The 22,359-nt window shown below is 41.2% G+C and overlaps 1 protein-coding gene across 1 annotated transcript in view; it reads right to left on the reverse strand.

The window, feature by feature from the left end:
* Positions 1 to 22,359, reverse strand: part of cntnap3 (contactin associated protein family member 3) — a 192,631-nt gene that overhangs the window by 126,043 nt on the left and 44,229 nt on the right. The window contains exons 2-3 of the mRNA XM_066650672.1: positions 19,154 to 19,264; positions 1,304 to 1,497 (exon numbers count right to left, since the gene is read on the reverse strand). Coding sequence (XP_066506769.1) covers positions 1,304 to 1,497; positions 19,154 to 19,264 — 305 coding nt within the window. The remainder of the gene's footprint in view (positions 1 to 1,303; positions 1,498 to 19,153; positions 19,265 to 22,359) is intronic.

Below are 22,359 nucleotides of genomic sequence, written 5' to 3' on the forward strand. Positions count from 1 at the left end.
TCTCTTTCTGAAATTCAAGGCATACATTTCATTCATTCACAAAATCTACAAACCTATTAAATATAATGCAATTATTACTTATGATTATATATATATACATACACAAGGGTTGGACAATGAAACTGAAACACCTGGTTTTAGACCACAATAATTTATTAGTATGGTGTAGGGTGGCCAATACAGCGTCAATTCGTCTTGGGAATGACATACACAAGTCCTGCACAGTGGTCAGAGGGATTTGAAGCCATTCTTCTTGCAGGATAGTGGCCAGGTCTCTACGTGATGCTGGTGGAGGAAAACGTTTCCTGACTCGCTCCTCCAAAACACCCCAAAGTGGCTCAATAATATTTAGATCTGGTGACTGTGCAGGACATGGGAGATGTTCAACTTCACTTTCATGTTCATCAAACCAGTCTTTCACCAGTCTTGCTGTGTGTATTGGTGCATTGTCGTCCTGATACATGGCACCGCCTTCAGGACACAATGTTTGAACCATTGGATGCACAGGGTCTTACTGGTGCAATGTGCAGTTAATGAAGATTGGCCACCAGGCTGCTCCAATTTAGCCATGAAACCTCCTACACCACAATAACAGGTGTTTCAGGTTCATTGTCTAACCCCTGTATACATATATATCAAGGGAGAGGAGGGAGGCAGGAGAAGGGTGGTTTCCGGAGTAGCAATGGCAAAGGCTCTCTCCCTGTCATAGGACAATAAAGCATCACAGTGATTGTGAAGCTGTACTTGTAAGGTAAAAATTTTTTACTAGAGTTGCTTTCATTGATAATGTGATGAGAGCAGTACTGGTAAGTCATGCACCTCCAGGGCTCTGGGGTCCTGGGTTCAATCCGCACTTTGTGTCACTGTTTGTGGTGTTCTTCAGGTGTTGCAGTTTCCTCCACTTCCCAAAACACACTGGCTGTGTGAATTTGTCCACAGGTGTAAGTGTGTGATTGACTCTGATGCCCTGTAATGGACGGGTGCATTCCTGCCTTGTGCCCAGTGCTGCCCTGTAGGCCCCAGAAACACCATGACCCAGATCAGACAAAAACAGTAGATGTATGGATTGATGGACAGTTGAGTTTGAACAGAATTTTGTCAGTGTACAGTCACATGACTGACTGGACAAAATGTTGTCTGGCTTCTCTCGGGTTTGGACAGACTTTTGTCAGACACAATTCTGCTGAGGCAAATGTCAGGGCTTGTCAAAACCTTGAGTTTGAATTCTAAACTGGGTCCGACTCACACCCGAGCACACTTTTCCAAAAGCCGTACTAGAAAGCAGTGTCTAATGTGACCTTACCCCGATGCTGTCCTCCTGCCGATACTGTCTCCAGTTGTGGCCCGTGTCGCTGAACATTAGGAGGTAGCTGGTCACCCAGTCGGAGCTGCCGTATCTGCCCTGGGTGGCCACAGCCGTGATCTCAGTCCGCTCTTCCAAATTGATCTCCAGCCACTGATACTTATTGGAATCCAGAGGAGACCAGCCGCCAGCCCCTTCAAAACAGAAATCGATTGGTTGATTGATTTTACTTGACACGTAAAATAAGAATACAATACTTTAGAGCTAATGAACAGACTGACACTGACATGAGCTGAAGTACAATCAACAGCCACTTTATTAGAACCCCCTGCTTTGAAGCTCTAAACTGGCGGTGCACAGTGGTCCTGTGGTGAATGGACTAGGGTGTGGCTGATAAATCTTTCATGACAACTTTCGCAATAGTGTAGACCTTTATGGTAGGTGAAACCCATGAAGTGTCCAGGGGAGAATGAGGTTAAAAGCGGAGGTCAAGTTGTAGAACTCAGAAGCTTAACAGTGAAGGTCACAGCCGGGAAGAACAATAACACATACAGAGTTATGCAAAACAAGGAAAACATAAAAACTATGTTTTAATATATATTATTAAATATAGATTGCAGTCACACACCTCCAGGGACCTAGAGGTTGTGGGTTTCAGCCCCACTCCGGGTGACTGTCTGTGAGGAGTTTGGTGTTCTCCCTGTGTCCGCGTGGGTCTCCTATGAGTGCTCCAGTTTCCTCCCACGGTCCAAAAACACACGTTTGTACCCGCTTATCCAGTTCAGGGTCGCAGTGGGTCCGAAGCATACTCACTGGGCGAAAGCAGGAACACACCCTGGAGTGTTACGGACACTTTTGAGTCGCCAATCCACCTACCAACGTGCATTTCTGGGCCGTGGAAGGAAACCGGAGCAACTGGAGGAAACCCACACGGACACAGGGAGAACACACCAAACTCCTCACAGACAGTCACCCAGAGGAAACCCACGCAGACACAGGGAGAACACACCACACTCCTCACAGACAGTCACCCGGAGGAAACCCACGCAGACACAGGGAGAACACACCAACTCCTCACAGACAGTCACCCGGAGGAAACCCACACAGACACAGGGAGAACACACCACACTCCTCACAGACAGTCACCCAGACAAAACCCACACAGACACAGGGAGAACACACCACACTCCTCACAGACAGTCACTCAGGGTAGGACTTAAACCCCCAACCCCAGATCTCTGGAGCTGTGTGACAGCGACACTAACTGCTGTGCCACGTGCCGCCCTCCAGGTTTATGATACTGGAAAGTCTTTAAGGATATGGTCAATGTACTGTGAACAGAAAAAAACCCAGGGTTGGTTATTGAGTTATTTTGGTGGTGGATCATTCTCAGCGCTGCAGTGACACTGACATTCCCCCCACTTGTAAATGTAAAGTCAGAGGTAGTAGCTCATCCGTTGCTGCAAAGTTTGTGTTGGTCGTCCTTTAGCCCTGCTTCAGTCGACACAGGACACTGTTGGCTGGATATTTTTGGTTGGTGGACTATTCCCATGAATTAAAAACTCTAATAGCACTGCTGTGTCTGATCCACTGGTACCAGCGCAACACACACTAACAAGCCACAAACACAAAAGTGTCACTGCAATGATCCACCACCCTGATTCATCTCTGTGGTGGCCTTGAGGTTTCCTGACCACTGAAAACCAGACCAACAGTACGGTCTGTAACTGTATGGTCTGTGGAGTTGATGAAATGGAAATAGAGGGTAGAAACAAGGAGGTTACTTTAATGTTATAGCGGATTGGTGTATGGTTTGCAGCTGCGATAAAGAAGACAAACTCTTTTTAGATGCGCATCATCTGAGGAGAAACATTGGATGTGCAGGTGGTCATAAGTCCAGACTTGGACTGGTTTTTATGTACAGTTCACTCTACGATAGAAACACGCTATGGTTGTCTACTCTCTGCATACACAACTTATATCTGCTCCTGAATGCCATTAGTAAGAAGCATTTTTAAAGTTCCTACTGAAAACATTATCAGAACACCCGTCCACTGTAGTCCTCCATTAAAAATTAAAGAGGAGGCTAAGAGCAGCAGATTCTTGTTATATGACTCTCGCGCAGAGAGGTGAAAGACAGCGAGACAAGCTGAGCAGATTGCATTATGCGGCGCTCGTATCTGGAGGCGATCTGTCAAGGGATTGTGTGGAAGAGGAAACAATTTCTCCCAGTTTCCCCCCTCGGCGTCGGTGAGAAAATTGTGAAGCAATCTTTTAACAGATGATTAAGAAGCGGCAAGATTAAGATTTAATCAACATATTTCATTAAGACACAAGCTGTTATACAGTCGTCACGCGGCGGCTTATTATTCACCTCTGGTGTGTGTTTGTGTGTTCGCAGATAAATGCGGTATTTCATAAAAAAAAAAAGAAGAAGAAATATGAAATGTGACAATATGATGAAATGAGGCCCTCTCTGTCAGAGAGACGCTTCAATCCTGTCGCTAGGCTAACAGCTTCCTCTACACTGCCGTGTCATTGGCATTCTGAAGTCGTGAAGGCCTCAGTGTGTTAACAGAGTCCATTTCCCTATAGGAGACCTTTAAATCCTGCCCTAAGAGATGGACTTCTACCACCTCGCTCATTTCAAAGCCCAGAAACAGCCATTCACAGCCGCTCTGTTAGCCAGTCGAGCATGTCGATTTGCCTCTGTGGCCAAAAGGAAATGCTCTGGCTCGGCTATGCTACAGCTCAGAAACATAACAAAGCAAATAAAAAGCTTCTACCAAAGCTATGATATCTACATCCGATGAAAAATGAGGCTTAAATTGGTTGGTAGTCCCTGAATTAAACAGTTTATGCTCCATAGAGAGGGTCCCTCAGATAGAGGACATGCAGGAGTTCAGCCAAAAAAGTTTTAACCCACATAACATGTTCCAAGCTAATTATGAAATGATGTTGGATTAGATGTTACTTATTTATTAAACTGTTCATGTTTTATTTACTGTTTATGGTTGGAGAGTTAGCTGGTTTGTTAGCTTTCAACACCAAAATGGACGACAAATTGCCAGTCCTCCGGCCTAACACTGACTCAGTGCTGAATGATATGAACATTTTATTTAGATTATGATTAATAAACAATTGTTTTATTATTTTTTTACCCTCACTGTAAATATTTTCAAATATTAAAGCTGGGATATTTTTTTCTATATGTTTATCTGCTCGAGTTGCTAGGTTGGCCTCTGTGTTTAGGTTTTCCTCCATGTTGCTTCCATGTGTCAGAATGAATGGAGCAGAATCATGTGACTACATGTAAGTTTGGTTTTAGGTGGACACTGCATGAACACGCTGTGACGGACATTACAGAATTCATTCATTCATTCATTCATTATCTGTAACCGCTTATCCAATTCAGGGTCGCGGTGGATCCAGAGCCTACCTGGAATCAAGGCTGGAATACACCCTGGAGGGGGCGCCAGTCCTTCACAGGGCCATTACAGAATTAACAAAAAAAAAAAAAATGAACAGGATTAATAGGAAAATCATAATTATTGACAGAAGCAAGATTTTGGTGATTAGAAGTTCTGAACTTTGATTCAAATTAATTTTCAAATAATTGCCCAGCCGTACCTTGGCTCCAAATATTACAGAATTATGCAATCAGCTGATGTCTAGTGTAACCATGGTATATTTGCCAAGAAATATTATAATTTAATTAAGCAATAACACAAGTGGGAGTGCTATTATGCAGTGCACCAGTGCCAATATCACAAATACACACATGAATTTATACCAAAATTCAGTTATCACAGTTTGCTGGTAGATATTAAGATAAAGATGACATCCCAAAAAAATTATTATTCATCAACATTCTCCACGGTAAATTTTCATTTTGAAGTTACCAAATGGATGACAAATTTTAAAGTTTTTAAACTGTAAAGTTTCATTTTCTCAGACACCCCCTGCTGTGTTATAAGCGTATTTTACACCATTGTTAGGTTAGCCGTGAATGTGGTGGAGTAATACGGGAGGAGGTCTGGTCAGAGTGCATGCAGTCATATCAGAACAGCATGTTCCATTGTTAGTGTAAAGGCTTCCCAGTAAAAGGGAGGTAGGCTCACTATAAATACCTTTAGATAGAATGGGAGAGGTGTCCTCTTCTTTGTTACGTGCACAAAATATGTGTGTTTTTAAGAAAATTTGTCCAGAAATAGAAGCCGAAAACCATTGTTCACCTTTGCAAATTTATCACAGGAAGGGTTAAAGCACTCAGTGCCTGACAAGTCCATTAACCGTTGATTTGCATATGGCACTGACCTCGTCACTGTGTTCTGTAGCATAATGGCAGGCCTTTATTAGAATGCATGGCGCATGGTGAGTTCACTGTTTATACTGGTTAGTTATATTTATGGTGGAATAACAAGGCTGTTTTGGCATTTAGGACAGCGGCTAAAGGCCAAGCGTAAGTACTTCAGTAGCTGACACTGAAACAGGCCGAGAGAGCAAACACATTGACCTTTGCTCATTACTGGGAGTGGAATAGAAAACAGGAGAGAAGGAGAGAGTGAGAGAGAGGCAAGGAGAAGCCACAGAGCTGCAAACAGAACCCCAGGCTTTTCAGGGGGGTTTTAAAAATTCAGCTTCAGCATCCAAACTATAGAAAGTGCAGTCGCCCTGATCTTACTCGAAAGTGACAAAGCATTGTGTGCCCTCTATTTTCAGCTGTTCTCCAAAGGCCTGCCCGGGGCCTGGGCTTCTTACATGCTGTCAGCTCCAAAAAAAAAAAAAATTAATAAAAAGAAGAGGAAAAAGACACAGCAGGCACATAATCTGACAGAAAGACCATTATATTCCAACAGTGCTACCTGCTACACGTTTGGTCACTGTTACAAAATTAGTAATGGTGGCACGATACCAATAATAACGATACTAAAACTTGAGAACCAGCTGAAATGACACGTTCCGATTTTTTTATATTAAGCCTAAAAAATTACATATATTTTAAAATACTTTATTTTTTCATTTTTTATCATACTGAGCATAAAAAAATAATGTCCTGTTATTTAACAAATTTAAAAGAACATCTTCTCAACATCTTCTTACTCACTGTGTCATCAGACAATCGTCCAATCACATGATAGATGTGTGTGTTTGGAGATTCATGTCAACAAACACTAAAAACGCTTTAAGCTAGTTTTAGTCGATTCAATTAATCTATTTCTGTCAATAAAAAAGGCCTAATTTTAGCCCCAATCATGTATTTTATATGTTTTATTATGTTGTGGTATTATTTATTATAGATGGGATATGGCCATTTTATTTCTTCTAATACATTCTGCATTTATTCAACGTTAACATTTTAAGCTCAAAGTGTGCTGCAGAATGAGTCGACTCCAAGAGTTGCACATTTACAGGGATAGGTGCTGAAACTGGTCATTCTTAACAGAGCTGTTTAAACCGCGTGAATAGTGCTGTTCTGTTTGATCCTTGTGATGTTTTGATTAAATGATGTCACAGATGTTTCATTACGACTGCAGGGTTGTGTTCACTTATGGAAAAGATGAGAGTATGTTCCTTTTAAGTGCTGTTTATCTGTTGGGGACAGTTCTGTTGATCTAAAAGGTCTTGCGTGGCCTTTGGTCAATTCCTCAACTCTTAATAAACATCTTCTGAAACAAAAATAAATAAGTTAAACCTATTTGTGCTATAATCACTCCTCTGCATTTCACTCTGTTAAGGTGGTCAAGAAGACCTCACTCTCTACAAATCATAAACGCATCTGAGCGTGTCAAACACAGTCCATTGGGAAACCAGGGTTTTACAAGATCCACTATCACTGTGGCATACATAACTGTTCAGCAGGAGCCCGAGAAAGTGTTTGCGATTATAATAATGGTCTGTGGTCAGTATGATGCAATGCAGTGTCAGACGACACTGGCCAAAAGCGGCTACTGAGAGGCTCTTCACGGCATTTTCTGTATCTCCTATCATCGGCAGAATAAAGAGCCAGCAACAAAATGAATCACAACAAGTACAACACTGAGACATATCCCACCATTTACTCCACCTCCAAACTCCCCCTTTCTGAAGTGTAACCGAAGACAGCAGCTTCACGGAGAGAGAACAGTGGCTTCCATTTACATTTAGCCATTTATCCAACGCTTTTGCCCAAAGCGATGTCCATTAACCAACTGCAGAGACAGTCCCCCTGGAGCAGCTTGGGGTTAAATGCCCCGCTCAAGGGCATAATAGCCATCAGCCATCAGTTCTGACCGTATCCATGACGAAGAGAGCTGGATTATGTACAGAGACGGTATTGTGATAAAACTTTTAGAAAATAAGGTCGTAAATAACATAAATTGGATGCTAATTATTTGGAATAATTTATTTATTTGAAATAAGAAATTATGTTTGTAGACAACAAAGATAAATATGTATTGAATATTCAAAATTTGTTAAAAAAATGTACAGGGGGTCCTCGGGTTACGTCAGTCCCGAGTTACGATGTTTCGTGGTTACGACACATCTCTCATTTACTGTATAAAGCCTTGTTTCGACTCAAGTGGTTTTGCGTCGTAAACTTCGTAACGTGAACTTCGTGTGTGGTGTGCGCGGCGGAAGAATACACGGTTACGCGGCTCGGGACCGAGGAGGATAGGTGTTAGGATAGGATCAGTGCTTACAGTATGTTATTTACGTACAGTATGTACGTATGTTCCAACTTACACCGAAAATCGGTTTACGACGCGACGTAGGAACGGATCAACATCGTAAGTCGAGGACCCCCTGTATTCAAAAGTCATCCTCCTTAAGTGTATTAATAGGTACTTTGTCCTATGCTACAGTAACATCTTCTTCACCTCTAGATTTGGGAACATTGCTGTTCACAAGCAACTCACAACGGCAGCTTGTAAAATTACACTGTGTCCTTTTGAACAAGTTTAATAGTAGAAATTAACCAGGTAGCAAGTACCAAAAAGCAAGTAGAGTCGAGGAGAGTCAAGCAGTGGCGGTACCATGCAGTGGAAAAGCACTAAAACTAACCATGAATAAATTTTGATTCAAATACAATTGAACTTTTTCAAAATTAAAGAGAACAAGAAACTAGCCCTGTGATGGAAAGGCACACTGCCATGGATGTGTTTCTGTCTTGTGCCCCACCAATCCAAGTATGCTCCGGACCGATCAGAATGAAGCAGTTACACAAGATGAAGTAATAAATAAATCCTTAAGTTAATAAGTCAAACCTTCTGTGTCATTTTCAGGCAAACCACTCTTGCGTTCTTGTATTAGCTCACTGATCGACCGGCTGTCCAATTCAAATTGCTAATCAACCAACTACAAACAACTGGAGTGAAGGTATTCTCTCTACAATGGCTCCAACTGGCTGATGGCACACAGAGATTGATACAGAGAGACAGACAGACAAAGAAAGAGTGACTGTTGTCTAATTAAGGTACCATTTACATTTTTTCAGTGAAGTCAGTGCCATATCTGAAAAGTCAATACCGGTGGAAACTCTCGTTTCGCTGGCATCATGACCACCGATGAGACTCAAGAGTCGTACTTTCGCTTTCCGACGAAGTGTCTGTGTAAAAGCACAGCTGGTTTTAAGTGGCCCTTCAAAGGCTTCTGATTAAAGTGTAATAACTTCATTCCAAATGAGTTCAATCAGTGTCCGGCCATCGTCCGAAATAAAGGCAAACTCTGGCTTTTCCCCCCTCACTCTCTCTGACCAGAGTGGACAGAGGCTGCTCGGCCAAATGAACAAAGCAATTAGGGTTAATGACGGGTCGTGGGCAAGGGCGGCTGACCGGAGCTCCTGATAGTCATTCACTCGTCCGTATCGTCATATTATATCACCCCATCCAACACACGTAAACCACCACTGACATTTAATCTCTGAGCCGGTGGGAAACGGACAAAGGGCAATTTGCAGCGGCTAATCACTGGAGCGCTGGCCCGTGTCGGCCTGTTTCAAGAGGGGGTTGACAAATGTGTAGTGGACGTCGTTTTCTAAATCTATGTAATCATAAATTAGAATAATGCAATTCTGACTGTTTATTTTTTATTTAATTTGTTTACAGGCAAAGTTTCCTGTGTAATTAAATAATTAGGAAATAAACCATATAATTTGAAGGGATGTTATATCTAATGCTCCACTCTAGAGAAACTTACCACATCTGAAATATTCACAGTGGTGGTGGTACGAACCTGAAGACTTCTATAATTCTTAAACTAACTACTTCACATAAAGTTATCACTCAAAATGGCTATGTATTAAGGGTGGGCAATATGGCCCTAATGTAATATCATGATATTTCAGAGTCTTTTGGGGTGATACCCAAAACGTTATATTAATATTAATTAAATATATTGTTACATAATACAATGGTTTAAGGTACATTGGGTATTTTGTAACCAAACCACCTCCACACTCCCCTTTTTTGGAGCAAATTTCTCAATTACTAATATAAAGAGCATATGGCATATTATGGGTCCCTGCATGATGCTATTACTTATTTACAATATTGATTATTTTTATTGTTTTTAAAATTATTACAATATTATCGTGAATTAAATGTAATGGCACAGCTCTACTGCTTACACTTCCTCATGTCAGAGACTTCACTGGTCATTCTGTATAGTAAACAAAATGTCTGTGTTTGTGTTGTAGACCCCTAGTTCCTATAACCACCACTATAAAAATTGGTTGGTTGTAGTGGTATATTTCACTACAATGACCACTCTTAGAGCAAAAAGTGTCCTCAACAGTAGAAATCAACAGAGATGTTGACAATCCCTATGTAAAACTACAGTTTTCACCTTCTTCAAAGCTGCAATTTTGGAAATACGAGGTTTTGTTCCCTTAGTGACAGCGTGCTGTTTGTGGAGGATGCACAGTAAATGAACAATAGCATACAAGATGGCACAGTCAAGCCGTGATAGGAGCTTTGAATAAAAAGCATTATTGCCTATTATCCGTTTACAGAAGTGGGCAAATCACCCTTGACACCAGTCTGGCATGGCAAACAGAGCTCCAATGAAGAGCAGATGTGAGTCTAATGAACTGGCCAAGCTCTCATCAATAATTCACTATTTTTCCACCTGCATGAGCCCAGAGACTAGAGGGATGAGAGGGAATCAAGAAAAATGGCAGAACAAAAGCATAGGTGTCAAACAGCAGGAGAGGCAGTGGCTCTGCCAGAGCGCATGGAAGGCAAACAGATTTGGTTCAGCTTGGTTATTCGTTTAAGACAGTTACGTTTGCTTGAACGAGGCTACGGCTGGGGAAGGACACCAGTGTGGAGTATGATGGAGAGCCATTTCTGTGCAGATCACCTCTGTGAAGTTCATTAAAAACAGTATTGGATTAGAAGTTCATTTCATTTCAGGATCTAATCTTATCGTGGCTTATATCCACCCCCCCACCTCTAAGACACCAGAAGCCCTTTTCAACACGTTCCAGTCACTTCCTTATTACGTACTGAAGATGAAATTATTCATAATGTTAAATCACACTTATTACTGTTCACCAAAGCAGTGATGCAAACTTAAATAGCCACTTAAACATCGGGGGGGAAAAAAAGAACTGGAATCCAGGCGCACCTTCAATGCCAAACAGTAGCCTCATGTGCTCGTACAATCCCTTAATAAGTGGTAATGTAAGCTTTTGGAAAGCATGGCTGCGAGGTGGATATTTAAACTAATATGAATAATCTCCAAGAAAAGGGTATTTATTGCATCAAGATTAGGCCTAATTTCCCCACTCGGCTGCTTCTAGATGCCTTCACAGAGAGAAGCGCAATCACTGTTCCAGACTAATCAAAGCCTGCACAGTCTTCTCCACTCAGCCGCCCAAGTGCGACAGCAAATAAACCTGCTGATACCCTAATAGTAGACTAATAGCGAACGATTAGCCAGGTAGATAATAGGAGATAATGGTACATTTGATGATATGAACAGACAGATTCAATGCTGAGAAATCTTGTCTGCATAGAAGGCCTGTGGCGTGTGTGCAGAATTAGCATAGTATTAGCAATCGGATTTGCTTATTTATCTTGTGATTCGGTGGGTCTTATGGGTTTCAGAGAAGCAATCCTGTACGGCAGTGTCTTGTACTACATATATACACTTGTGTAAATATAGAAACATTCCCATACACACTTTAGAACTGATGAATTTCCATCACTCACTTCTTCAGTCACTTGGGCACTGACAGCTTTCATAAAGTCCAGAAGCGTTCCCAATAGAATGGGATGCATTGGAGCAACCGAACCTGAGCCTAAGGTCACTACGAGATGACCAGAGGGGTAACAATTGGATGTGGAGCAAAGGAACGTGTTCTCTGAAGGTTTTTTAAGGATATCAACTGCGTCAGTAATAACGTGTACCAATTCACGTCAAATCAATCTGTGTTGGATTTTGCTTAATGCTTCAAAAGTCAAAAAAGGAAACTTGTCCTCAAAAAAGTGTCCTCAAATTTACACTCAGTGAAAGCATGAAGTTGAACGTTCTTAAAATGACGGTGCGTCCAAAATATTACAAATAAATTCAATTGTCGAGACAGACTTACCAAGTCTATGATTTGTATGTTAACAATACAGCTTTACCTGTGTCATCAATACGGATATCAGAAATTAACCAATCATGTAGACAGGTCTAATGTATATGACTCCTCCCCAATATATTTGATGACGTAAAATATAGAACTATCACAAATGACTAAATCACTTTGGCTCCAACACACCCGGTGAAACACGAAATATATTTAAAAGCAGTAATATTTCGCGTGGTGTGTAAAATGTTCTAAATGTTCTTTCTCTAATGGAGAGATTGGGACTGAAATTACAACTGAAATTAAATTTCATTTCATTTCAATTGCAGATGGTACCCATCTGGGAGTTGGACAAATCACCCGTTATTCCCTGACTAATTCCCTGATTAATATTCAGAATAATCTTCCAACACCAAGTATGAATCCATATCAGACCTAACTCAAAAAAACAAGAGGCTCTTTCTGTAAAGAAAGAGGAGATGGAAGTAAGTAAGTTTGGAATGTATTCATTGCGTTACATTCTTCAATGTAAAGCTCAAGCGGTGGCAGTTTGTTTGGAACACCATCAGCCTTTTCTTGATTTAGTGCAGTCATGCAGTGCATGCTTGGAGATGGATGAGGAAAGCAGTTTGATGTGACAGTGGACCGTGTACTCAAGCCTTATATACAATATTACATTGTTTATTCAGAATGTATGTAACAAAGTCTCCAAGTTCAGTCCCAGCGAACTTGTTTTTGTGTTGCCACATTTGACTGAGTTCATTAGTTTAGCCAGCTATTGATCAAATGGCATCCATAACTATGAGTAGGTCCCAGTCAATATAAGCTATTGGTGGTGGCAGTAATAGCTTTTGCTCTTCAAGGAAGGATTTAAACTAGCTGTTGGAGCATTTATGTGTGTGACTGATGCATTCAGCCACATAAACCTTGTTGAATTCAGGCACTGATTTTAGTCTGAGTACAAATACCACTCCAACACACTTAATGCTACTGACTGGTGCTCACTTTTTTCAGAGAATGCTGATTCCACAACTCCACAGCCCAATGCTGGGGGGCCGAATCCTAAATATCACTCTACATCCTCTGTAGAGCACAGTGTATATGTTGAAAACAGGGTTAGATAGCTATAAGGTTCATGTCTCTCATTATAATTAGTTTTATATTTAGAAATCTAAAATTAATCATTTATCGTTTTTGATGTGCACTATGTAGGGAGTATTTTTGATTGACTGACATAGATGGACAGAGCTCTAAATGAGGACTAAAGGTGTGAGTTTATGGATAATTATGGGTAATTATGTGTAAGCACCCAATATAGCAGCTACTACACACACTGATGTCACCTGCAATCCACACCGAATCTGATATTTACGGACGGGGAAAAAAAACACATGTCAAGTGTCTTTCACTTTTAAATTAGAACCTGTTCTATTTTCTGTGTTTTACGGATGCGTTAAAATCAAACCACCTAATCCAAGTGATGTTGCCATGCAAACCAAACAAATGAGCAGGAAGTTCGTAGCATATTTTTAAAACAAGTACTAAAATGTGGTGGTTAGAGCAATACAATTTATTAAAGATGGGAAGAGCAGAATCAGAGCCTCAAACTCCTCCAGTGACCTTCGGAAAAACACAGCTAAAGTCGCTGTGTTGTTCTGTAGACTGGGGTGGATTCAGTGTGTGTGTATTGTTTAATTGTAGGGCATAAAGTAAAATGATAAATTCATCATCACTCCTACTTTCTTCTTCCTCTTCCAGTGTCTTCTCGCAATTTCAGAGTGTTGAGGTAAAAATGTGTCCGACTTGGTGTGAAAGTTTCACTACGTTGCATCCATATTTTTCGTGGGAAAAAATCGCACTCTGTGTGAATAGGCCTTTAGCCGCCTAAATAGAGTTTAGAGCTACTCCTGGCTGTATTCTGAACATCTCTGTTGTGGTTAGTCCTCAGGCAGGTGGATCTTGTGGTTGTGTTCAGTGAACTGGAATTTATCTACTGAAATCCAATGAATGTGCTTGGAACCACCTGCTGTTTTTACACCTAACTTGGCCTCTGGGACGAGTGCGTAAACACAGCTCTATCCTCTCATCCACCAGGAAAAATACTTGTAGGGACATATTCTTAAAAGGTGTGGTATTTATACCTTGTATTTTAAGCTCACATATGCTCTAGTTGAATCATTTCTGAATTGATTTCATAGACTTGAATCATTTTGATGTTGTCCCTGAAATGTGCACTAAAAAAGCTATAGTATAGAGGCACATAGTAAGAAAACAATGGTGACACTGCAGGTAAAGTCTCTGCCAAACTGTTTCAGGGCCCTGGGGTTGTGGGTTCAATCCTTGCCTTGAGTCACTGTCTGTAAAGAGCTTAGTGCATTCTCCCTGTGTTTTTCCTACGGAGGCTCCAGTGTCTTCCCACAGTCCAAAAACACATGTTAGTAGCTGGGTTGATTATTCAAGGGTGTCCATATGTGTGAGTGTGTGTTATTGGGAGAGTGTGTGATGCCAGGTAATGTACTGGCGCCCTGTCCAAGGTATGTTCCTGCCTTGTAGCCAGTGAGTGGATGACCCTGATGAAGGAGTTTCAGAAAATGAATAAATTTACTGAATAAATTCAGTAATGAATAGCTTCATGTGACATTCTGCTATCCATCTCCAGTAATCCCATCTTCTATCCAAACCCATCCCTATTTATTTTTGACATCTGAAACCTACAGCTGTGCTTTCAACACATTTAATACAATTCACATCCACTGATATTGTGTACATGATTAAAGTGATCAAAATGTTATATTTAAATAGTCAATAAGTATTTATTTATTTGCCTTTTTTGTAAATTATTTTTATGTTTCTATTGTGTTTTGTCGCCCTGTGAAGGACTGGCGCCCCCTCCAGGGTGTATACCCACCTTGCGCCCAATGATTCCAGGTAGGCTCTGGACCCTGGACCCTGAACTGGATAAGTGCTTACAGATAATGAATTTATAAATATTGTGTTATGTTCCTTTCCTTTCTATTTGTTCATGTTACATGTCCTTCCCTCAAACAGTTCAATATAAAATTAGAAATAAAAATAATGTCCTTATGGTCCTCCGATGGTTGTGGTGGGGTTAAAACTTCAGCAGCACCGCTGTGTCTGATCCACTCGTGCCAGCGTAACACACACTAACACACCACCACAACATCAGTGCCACTGCAGCACTGAGAATGATCCACCACCCAGATAATACCTACTCTGTGGTGGTCCTGTAAGAAAAGAATGAAAGGGGACAAACAAAGTATGCAGAGCAACAAGTGGACTACAGTCTTATTCTAGAACTGTAATGTTCTAATCTATGGTCAGTGGAGCTTAGAGAATGGAAAGTGAGTGCAGAAACTGAAACATGAAACTTAGAGATTTCCATGGATCTGGAATGTTTCTAATAACTTTACTTGACCAATATATGAAGATATAAAGACAAAATTTGGTGAGCATGTGCGTATCAAATAATACCCTCGGCATACGTTTAAAGCAACAAAAGGCATTGTACATTAAATTCTGTTCTTTTGCTCAGCAGGATATACATCCTTACAATGGAAGAGGAAACAAAAGCGATTTATGGAAGAATGGAAAAGTACATGACTGGAGTTGAAAAGGAAGAATAGAAATTTGAAGATATTCTCTGTGCTATTTTTAGCATCTTTTGTGAATATTAGCAAGAGTGAAGTGGAGCCAGCCCTCAACGAATGAAATATACACAGTCCTGGATCTCCATGAAAGCAGCAGTCTTTTTGTGTGGTTATGGTTAGATTGCAAGGGCAGGGGAATAATAGAAATATATTGAGGTGGAGCCTTTTACATTTATTAAGATTTGTCCGTCATGACCCAGGCACTTTCCAAAAACCTCTTAGGGATTCACTGAAAAAGCTGGGGGGAAAAACTCCTCCATTCTCATCCTCACTCGGGTCTCAAGAGCAGGCACTTGGTTTGATTTGCTTTTTATTCTGATGGCGGCCGGATGCATGGAGTTTTTAGCGCTGCATTAATAGGCGCCTGCGGCCGAGAGGCGATCTAGGAGAAAGAGGTGGATAGAGCATCTTTTTTTTTTTCTTCCCCAGCTTTTAAATGGCGGCATCAGTATGGGACTGGGCTTCAACCCTGGGCCTTTGAAGTGTGCTGGGGTCCTACCTGTGGGGAGCTAAAGCCTCCATCTTGGTTGCAAGTGTACTCTCAGTACTCAAATGAAAGAGTTTGGTAATAATCATGGCCCAAAACTGGAATACTGTCCACAGAATTAAAACATGCATAAAAAATCCAATAAATTACCACATAAAATGAGATTCTTAACAGAAATTTCCAGTCCACCTTAAATGTTGCAGTCAATGTTAAACATACATTCAGACAACCAGTCAGCTTCATTCTGGCACATTAGCATCTTATACAAATTCTCCATTCCACCTTAAATGGTGCAGCAGTTACATTCTGCCACCTGTTTCTTATTAGAAAATTGAAATCCACCTTAAATCGCGCAGAAGTTATATTCTAACTCCTAAGCGTCATAGTTTAACTGTCCATTGCAGCTCAAATAGTGTAGCAGTTACATCCGAACGCTAATCCACCTTAAATGGTGTAGCAGTTATCTACATTGTGACACCATAGCCTTTAATTTTTTATTCACAATTCCACCTTAAATAGTACTGCATTTATATTTCCGCTCCCAAGCTTGCATACACCATGGTCCATTCCACCTTAAATGGTGCAGCAGTTACAGCAAAGCAACACAGCTTATTTTTTTTATACTGGTTCATTCCACCTTAAGTGGTGAAACTGGTAACATTCTGGTAGCTTTGCTACTTCGAATTCTCTATTTCAATTTAAATGGTGCAGCAATATTATTGTAGCACCAACCCAGTAAACGTTTAGCCGTTGATTCAACATTGAAATAACGTAATGACTGCCGTCTAATCAACGTTCTCTTAAGGTTGAAAATGAAAGTTGAAAGGACGTCTATTAGACGTATTTTGGACGTCCATTGACGTTATTAATTGGTCCCGAAATAAATTACTTGTATAAAACGCATTTTGGACGTCCACTGACGTTATCGATTGGTCACCACTTAACTAACTTATTAAGATAGATTTTGGACGTCCATTGACGTTTAAAATATGTCCTTGACGGACAGACTACTTTTAGACCTATTTTGAACGTCCAGGGACGTTCCTTCTTTACTGGGAAAGCAGAAGAATTAGTATATTGCACCATTTAAGGTGGAATGGAAGATTTAAATTAAATGGTGGCAAATATATATACAGCTTAATCTTTATTATTACTTGACGCTAGACTGTCGCTGGTTGTTCATTGTTAGTCATTTTAAAGACAGATGTGCTAATGGAGACTTTAACTTCAGCTTCTTTGTTTTGCTGTGTTCTGAAATTGCAGGGATGTGTTGTTTTAAAGTGGTATTCAACCTGAAGTGAAGTTCTCAAGGGAGCGGCCGAAACAGGGTGATTAAAATCATTGTTAAGACTGATTTGAGGCTTGTTATTTTTAGCCAAAATACTTTCTTTATCGACCAAAACCAAAAAGGTCATTTTGACCACTTTTTGGCTGAATTTTCAGCCCTTTCCTACACAGGATAAGTCTGTGCTTTTAATAAAGTGCCATTGTCCTTTAAAGAGAATGATTATGCCTTCCTCCCACTCAAGTCATTTTATTATTTTTTTCCTCAACATGTTTCCAACATGAGTGTTAACTTAAAAAAAACAACCACGCGCACTATAACGCCCCAGCGAGTCCATGCATTATCCTACGCTAATGTAAAGCAGCCCAGGCCTCTGTAAATGGAGAGATACGTGAAAAAGAGAGTCATTACTGCTGTTCAGGAAATGTCTTTTACACCTCGCTCTAATGTCGGATAATAAGGGCCTCGCATTCGCCAAGAGCCACTAAACGGCTCGGCGCAAATGGACTAAAACAATAAACACCGTTGAATCATGCGAGAGTTGATTAGCTGCCAGATGTAGTGTGGGGTCAAGAGCGACTTTCTGCCTCAGATAGAAGCTCTTTAACAAGGGCGGAGAGTTTGCGAGGGCTGCATCGACATGGTTTTCCTTTTTTTGTTCTGTATACAGACAGTTTAAACTTCAAAATGCTTCAAAAGGTGATGGATTTCTTCCAGGGAACTCAAAGTCAGCAGCAAGATGGCAGCAAATGCTGGCCAAACTGATCTATTGTTGAACAAGCCCAGTTCCAAAAACTGTTGGCAAATCCACTTTGACACGTATTTAAACCAAAACAGTGAAAAGACATGATTCTTGATTTCACACCAACTTCACTCATTCTTGAAAAGATGCCTGCGTTATTATTAATAAGTGGCAATTTTACACTAGATACACTGTGAACTGTTCCAAAAATGTTTTAAAGGAATGGTCTAGTTCCTTTGTCAATGAGGATGGGTCAAGCATTGCCCAAAAATGTGCCAGTGAATAATCCAATAGTTTATTTGCAATGAGTTGTTGCAGGGATTTTAGGTATTTCACCCTCTACAGCACACAATGTCACCAAAACATCCGGGGAGTGTCGGGAAAACAGGGTGTAAAAGTCGAGGGGCAACATCCAACAACACAGGCTCAGTACTGTGCAGTCGGAACATAATTACAGTACAGTAATTCACATACTGCCCCATGCTTTTGGAACTGGATATACATTGTAAATTGTAAGTAGTAGTTTAAATCAAAGTATAACATGCACAAATCTGAGTGGTGGAGACTCTCTGACTGGTTACACTTGGCTAATACACCTAGGTTTCTTCATTCATTCATTCATTTTTCAATAACAGGTTCATCATGACATTCAGGGTCGAGGTGGGTCCAGCTGGAAAAAACTGGACACAAGGCAGGAACAACTCCTCAGCATTGATAAACACGAGTCTGCACCTCCTGGTTTCTTGAAGGGGTTTGTGTTTTAACAATATTCAGTACAACAAGATTAGTGTGAAGTATTGGCTAAAGTGATTAAATAAATAAATAAATGAATAAATACCCCCAGCATTAGGCCCAGTTCATTGGCTGTAAACTGCATTCTCAGTTATCATCATTGATGTTTAACACAATGGCCCAATGCTATGTTCAAGGTGCATTCAAAGCATTGTGATTGGTCAGAGGACCCATTTGCCTAATTATTTTTTCGCCTTCGGAGAGATCAGTACTTCAATGAAATAAATAACGATCTGTATATTTCACATTCCTAATATCTCCTGAATGCTGTTGCTAGTGATCCATAAATATCTGGAGCTCATTAACTGCTGAACTCACCATCTCTCCTGTTGAGCTTTGCATAGCCAGGGCCGTGGCTATTGGACAGCTGAGATGAGCTTCTGAAGGCAGACTGAGGCAGATTAGACACCAACGGACTGTCACAGCCCTCTGAAAACAGACAGAAGCACACATAAGCAAAACAGCATTTCATCACAGGCTGAGTTGGAGTGGGGGAAAAAAACTTTTCTAACATCGCGTATGCCGCCCTTTAAGTGCAGTGCTTCTATAAAAAACTAGATGAACCAAGGAATCCCCATGGTGTAGTTGTCTGAGATTTGCCAGTATTTTTAGGATGAGTCTTTGAGATGATAATTGGTGCTGTTAATTAGATGTAGTGATGCACAGTAAAATATTAAATTTAAAAAAACCTGCTAATAGCTTGGATAGTTTAAATCTATGGGAAAAACATCAGTAAATAGGGCTGGGAATTGTGGCTGAACGCACACAGCCATTGAGAGTGATGATTGTGCATTAGTGTTATATGTAAGAGCAACTGCACGCTGCAGGGTATGACCGGAATGTGTAAACAAGAAGGTCTAGACTACACTCTGCATTAAAAAAGGACATATTCTGTGGATATGTATGTTGATTTGGGGTGGCACGGTGGCGCAGCAGGTGCCTGGAGGTTGGAGGCCTGGAGGTTGTGGGTTCGATTCCCGCTCCGGGTGACTGTCTGTGAGGAGTTGGTGTGTTCTCCCTGTGTCTGCGTGGGTTTCCTCCGGGTGACTGTCTGTGAGGAGTGTGGGGTGTTCTCCCTGTGTCTGCGTGGGTTTCCTCCAGGTGACTGTCTGTGAGGAGTGTGGTGTGTTCTCCCTGTGCCTGCGTGGGTTTCCTCCGGGTGACTGTCTGTGAGGAGTGTGGGGTGTTCTCCCTGTGTCTGCGTGGGTTTCCTCCGGGTGACTGTTTGTGAGGAGTGTGGTGTGTTCTCCCTGTGTCTGCGGGGGTTTCCTCCGAGTGACTGTCTGTGAGGAGTGTGGTGTGTTCTCCCTGTGTCTGCGTGGGTTTCCTCCGGGTGACTGTCTGTGAGGAGTGTGGGGTGTTCTCCCTGTGTCTGCGTGGGTTTCCTCCGAGTGACTGTCTGTGAGGAGTGTGGTGTGTTCTCCCTGTGTCTGCGGGGGTTTCTACCATGACCCTGGTTACAGATAATGAATGAATGAATGGATGAATGTATGTTGATTTGGGAATCTGGAGCCAATAGCCACACACTGTGAAATAAGAGCACCCAGTACATTTTTTTCTGATTTGCCTAAGCTGAAAAACAAGGGAAAAACATGGGCACCGTTCTGATAGTCCCTAATCTGAGCATCTCCAATCACAATTAAATTGTGTAATACAGACATAACAAAAGTGGAGCACTAAGAGAACTAAGCAAAACAGGCAAAAATGAGAGCAGAGAAGGAAGAGAACCGAGCTAAAACAGTGAAAACAAAAGTTTGACATTGTTACTTGTGACCTGTGTGTGTCTCATTAGCATTTAAAGAAACAAGCTCTGCAAGTCGTTCTGAACAAGGCTGTTTGGACAGGGTTAGAAATTTTTCTGATTTAAGGTGTAAAAACTATATGTCTGAGAGTAAAAAAACAACTGTTGTTTGTATGCGGATAAAGTTTAACTGTTTGAATCACCACAGAAACGCATTTGTAACTCGTTTTGTATAATTTGTTAGCACTTTCCGTAATGCAGTTAGCTGTGTCCTGCTTTTGGAGAAAATCCACCAACACTAACAAGCAAACGCAAGTCAATATTCCACACCTATGGAGCAGAAATAGAGCAAGATCTTCACCTCAGTTCATGCTTTTCAACATATTTAGTTCTCTCCACTGTTTAAAACAGCAGATGCCTTTGCTCTTCCATGCACACGGAGAGAGAGAAAGCCTAGCAAACTGGACTGAGACAGCTTGTTTTTATTTTACCCAAATACTGACACAAAGGCTTCATAAACCCTTTTTCGTAAACCCTTTGTCACCTTTAATTTGTGGAAAAGTTGAAGAATATCCCCTATAACCTATAAATCATATTGATATGACCATCATCCATGATCAAAATGTCCAAAATAAAGGGGCGGGAACTGTACTGGAACATGAAGGAGGAGCTATGTGATGTCAGGGCATGAATCTGAACAAGCTCCGATGACAATGTATGGCTGATTACATCGGGATCAGGAGCCAGAGCTGAAAAAAGGCCTATGTGATCATAAATGTGGTTATACTTGTCTTTTAAATGTGTATAAGAAAAAGTCTTAAGACAGCCAGGAGGTCTATCATAGATCCTACAGAGGGATATTGCAGCAGCGTTGCACTATATAATCCTCTCATTATAAAGATATAGGCATATAAGAGGTCGCTGGTTCAAAACCAGAGGCACTTATCTGCAGAGATGTGGAGTCATCCTTCACCCCACTCTTCACACCGGCTGAGTGCATATGCCAAAGAACCAGTTACAGGCCTGAAACTCTGACCCCAGAGTGAGGTTCCGTTATACTGTGGGGGGATTCTGCTTGCACGGTTTGGGTCGACATACAGGGTGATGTGACATTGCACACTCTGCCTTTTATAAATGTGTGTGTTTGGATTACAGTTGGTATGACTCAGTGGGTAACACACCTGTCTAACACATGGCACAGGGGGCATGGATTACAACAGATTTACGACTGAAAGGTCATGGTTCAATTCCCACGACCGGCAGGAAAATTAGGGGCGGTGGGAGTGAAGAAACAACACTGTTCTTCTCCCTCAATCTACTGAGCCCTTGAGCAAGGCACTGAACCCACAACTGCTCCCCAGGCACCAGAGATGGCTGCCCGCTGCTCCGGGCGTGTGTTTACAGCTCCTAGTGCACTAGTGTTTGCGTTCACAGATTAAATGACAATAGTGCTGGGTGATATGAGCACAAATCAATATCACGATTAATTGTACGTTTTCCCACGATTATAATTAATGAATAATTATTTTGTTTTTGTATTTGTACTGCAAATATGCTCCAGTGTTAAAACTAAGATATTTTTTCTAATGTCGCTGGAAACTTGTTCCTCTCTTGCTTTTTGAGCACTGTTTACATTTGGTGTGTGATTGTGCTTTGGTCAGTTTCTCAGCATTTACATTTGACTTCTTTTTGTTCAGTGTCGTCTTAATTATAGTCAAAACAGAGCACGTCCACAGCCCAGACGCTGCGTTTGTCTTTGGTACGAGTATTTAAGTTGCTTCCG

The sequence above is a fragment of the Hoplias malabaricus genome, chromosome 18, assembly GCF_029633855.1.
Source record: "Hoplias malabaricus isolate fHopMal1 chromosome 18, fHopMal1.hap1, whole genome shotgun sequence".
Classification (NCBI taxonomy): Eukaryota; Metazoa; Chordata; class Actinopteri; order Characiformes; family Erythrinidae; genus Hoplias; species Hoplias malabaricus.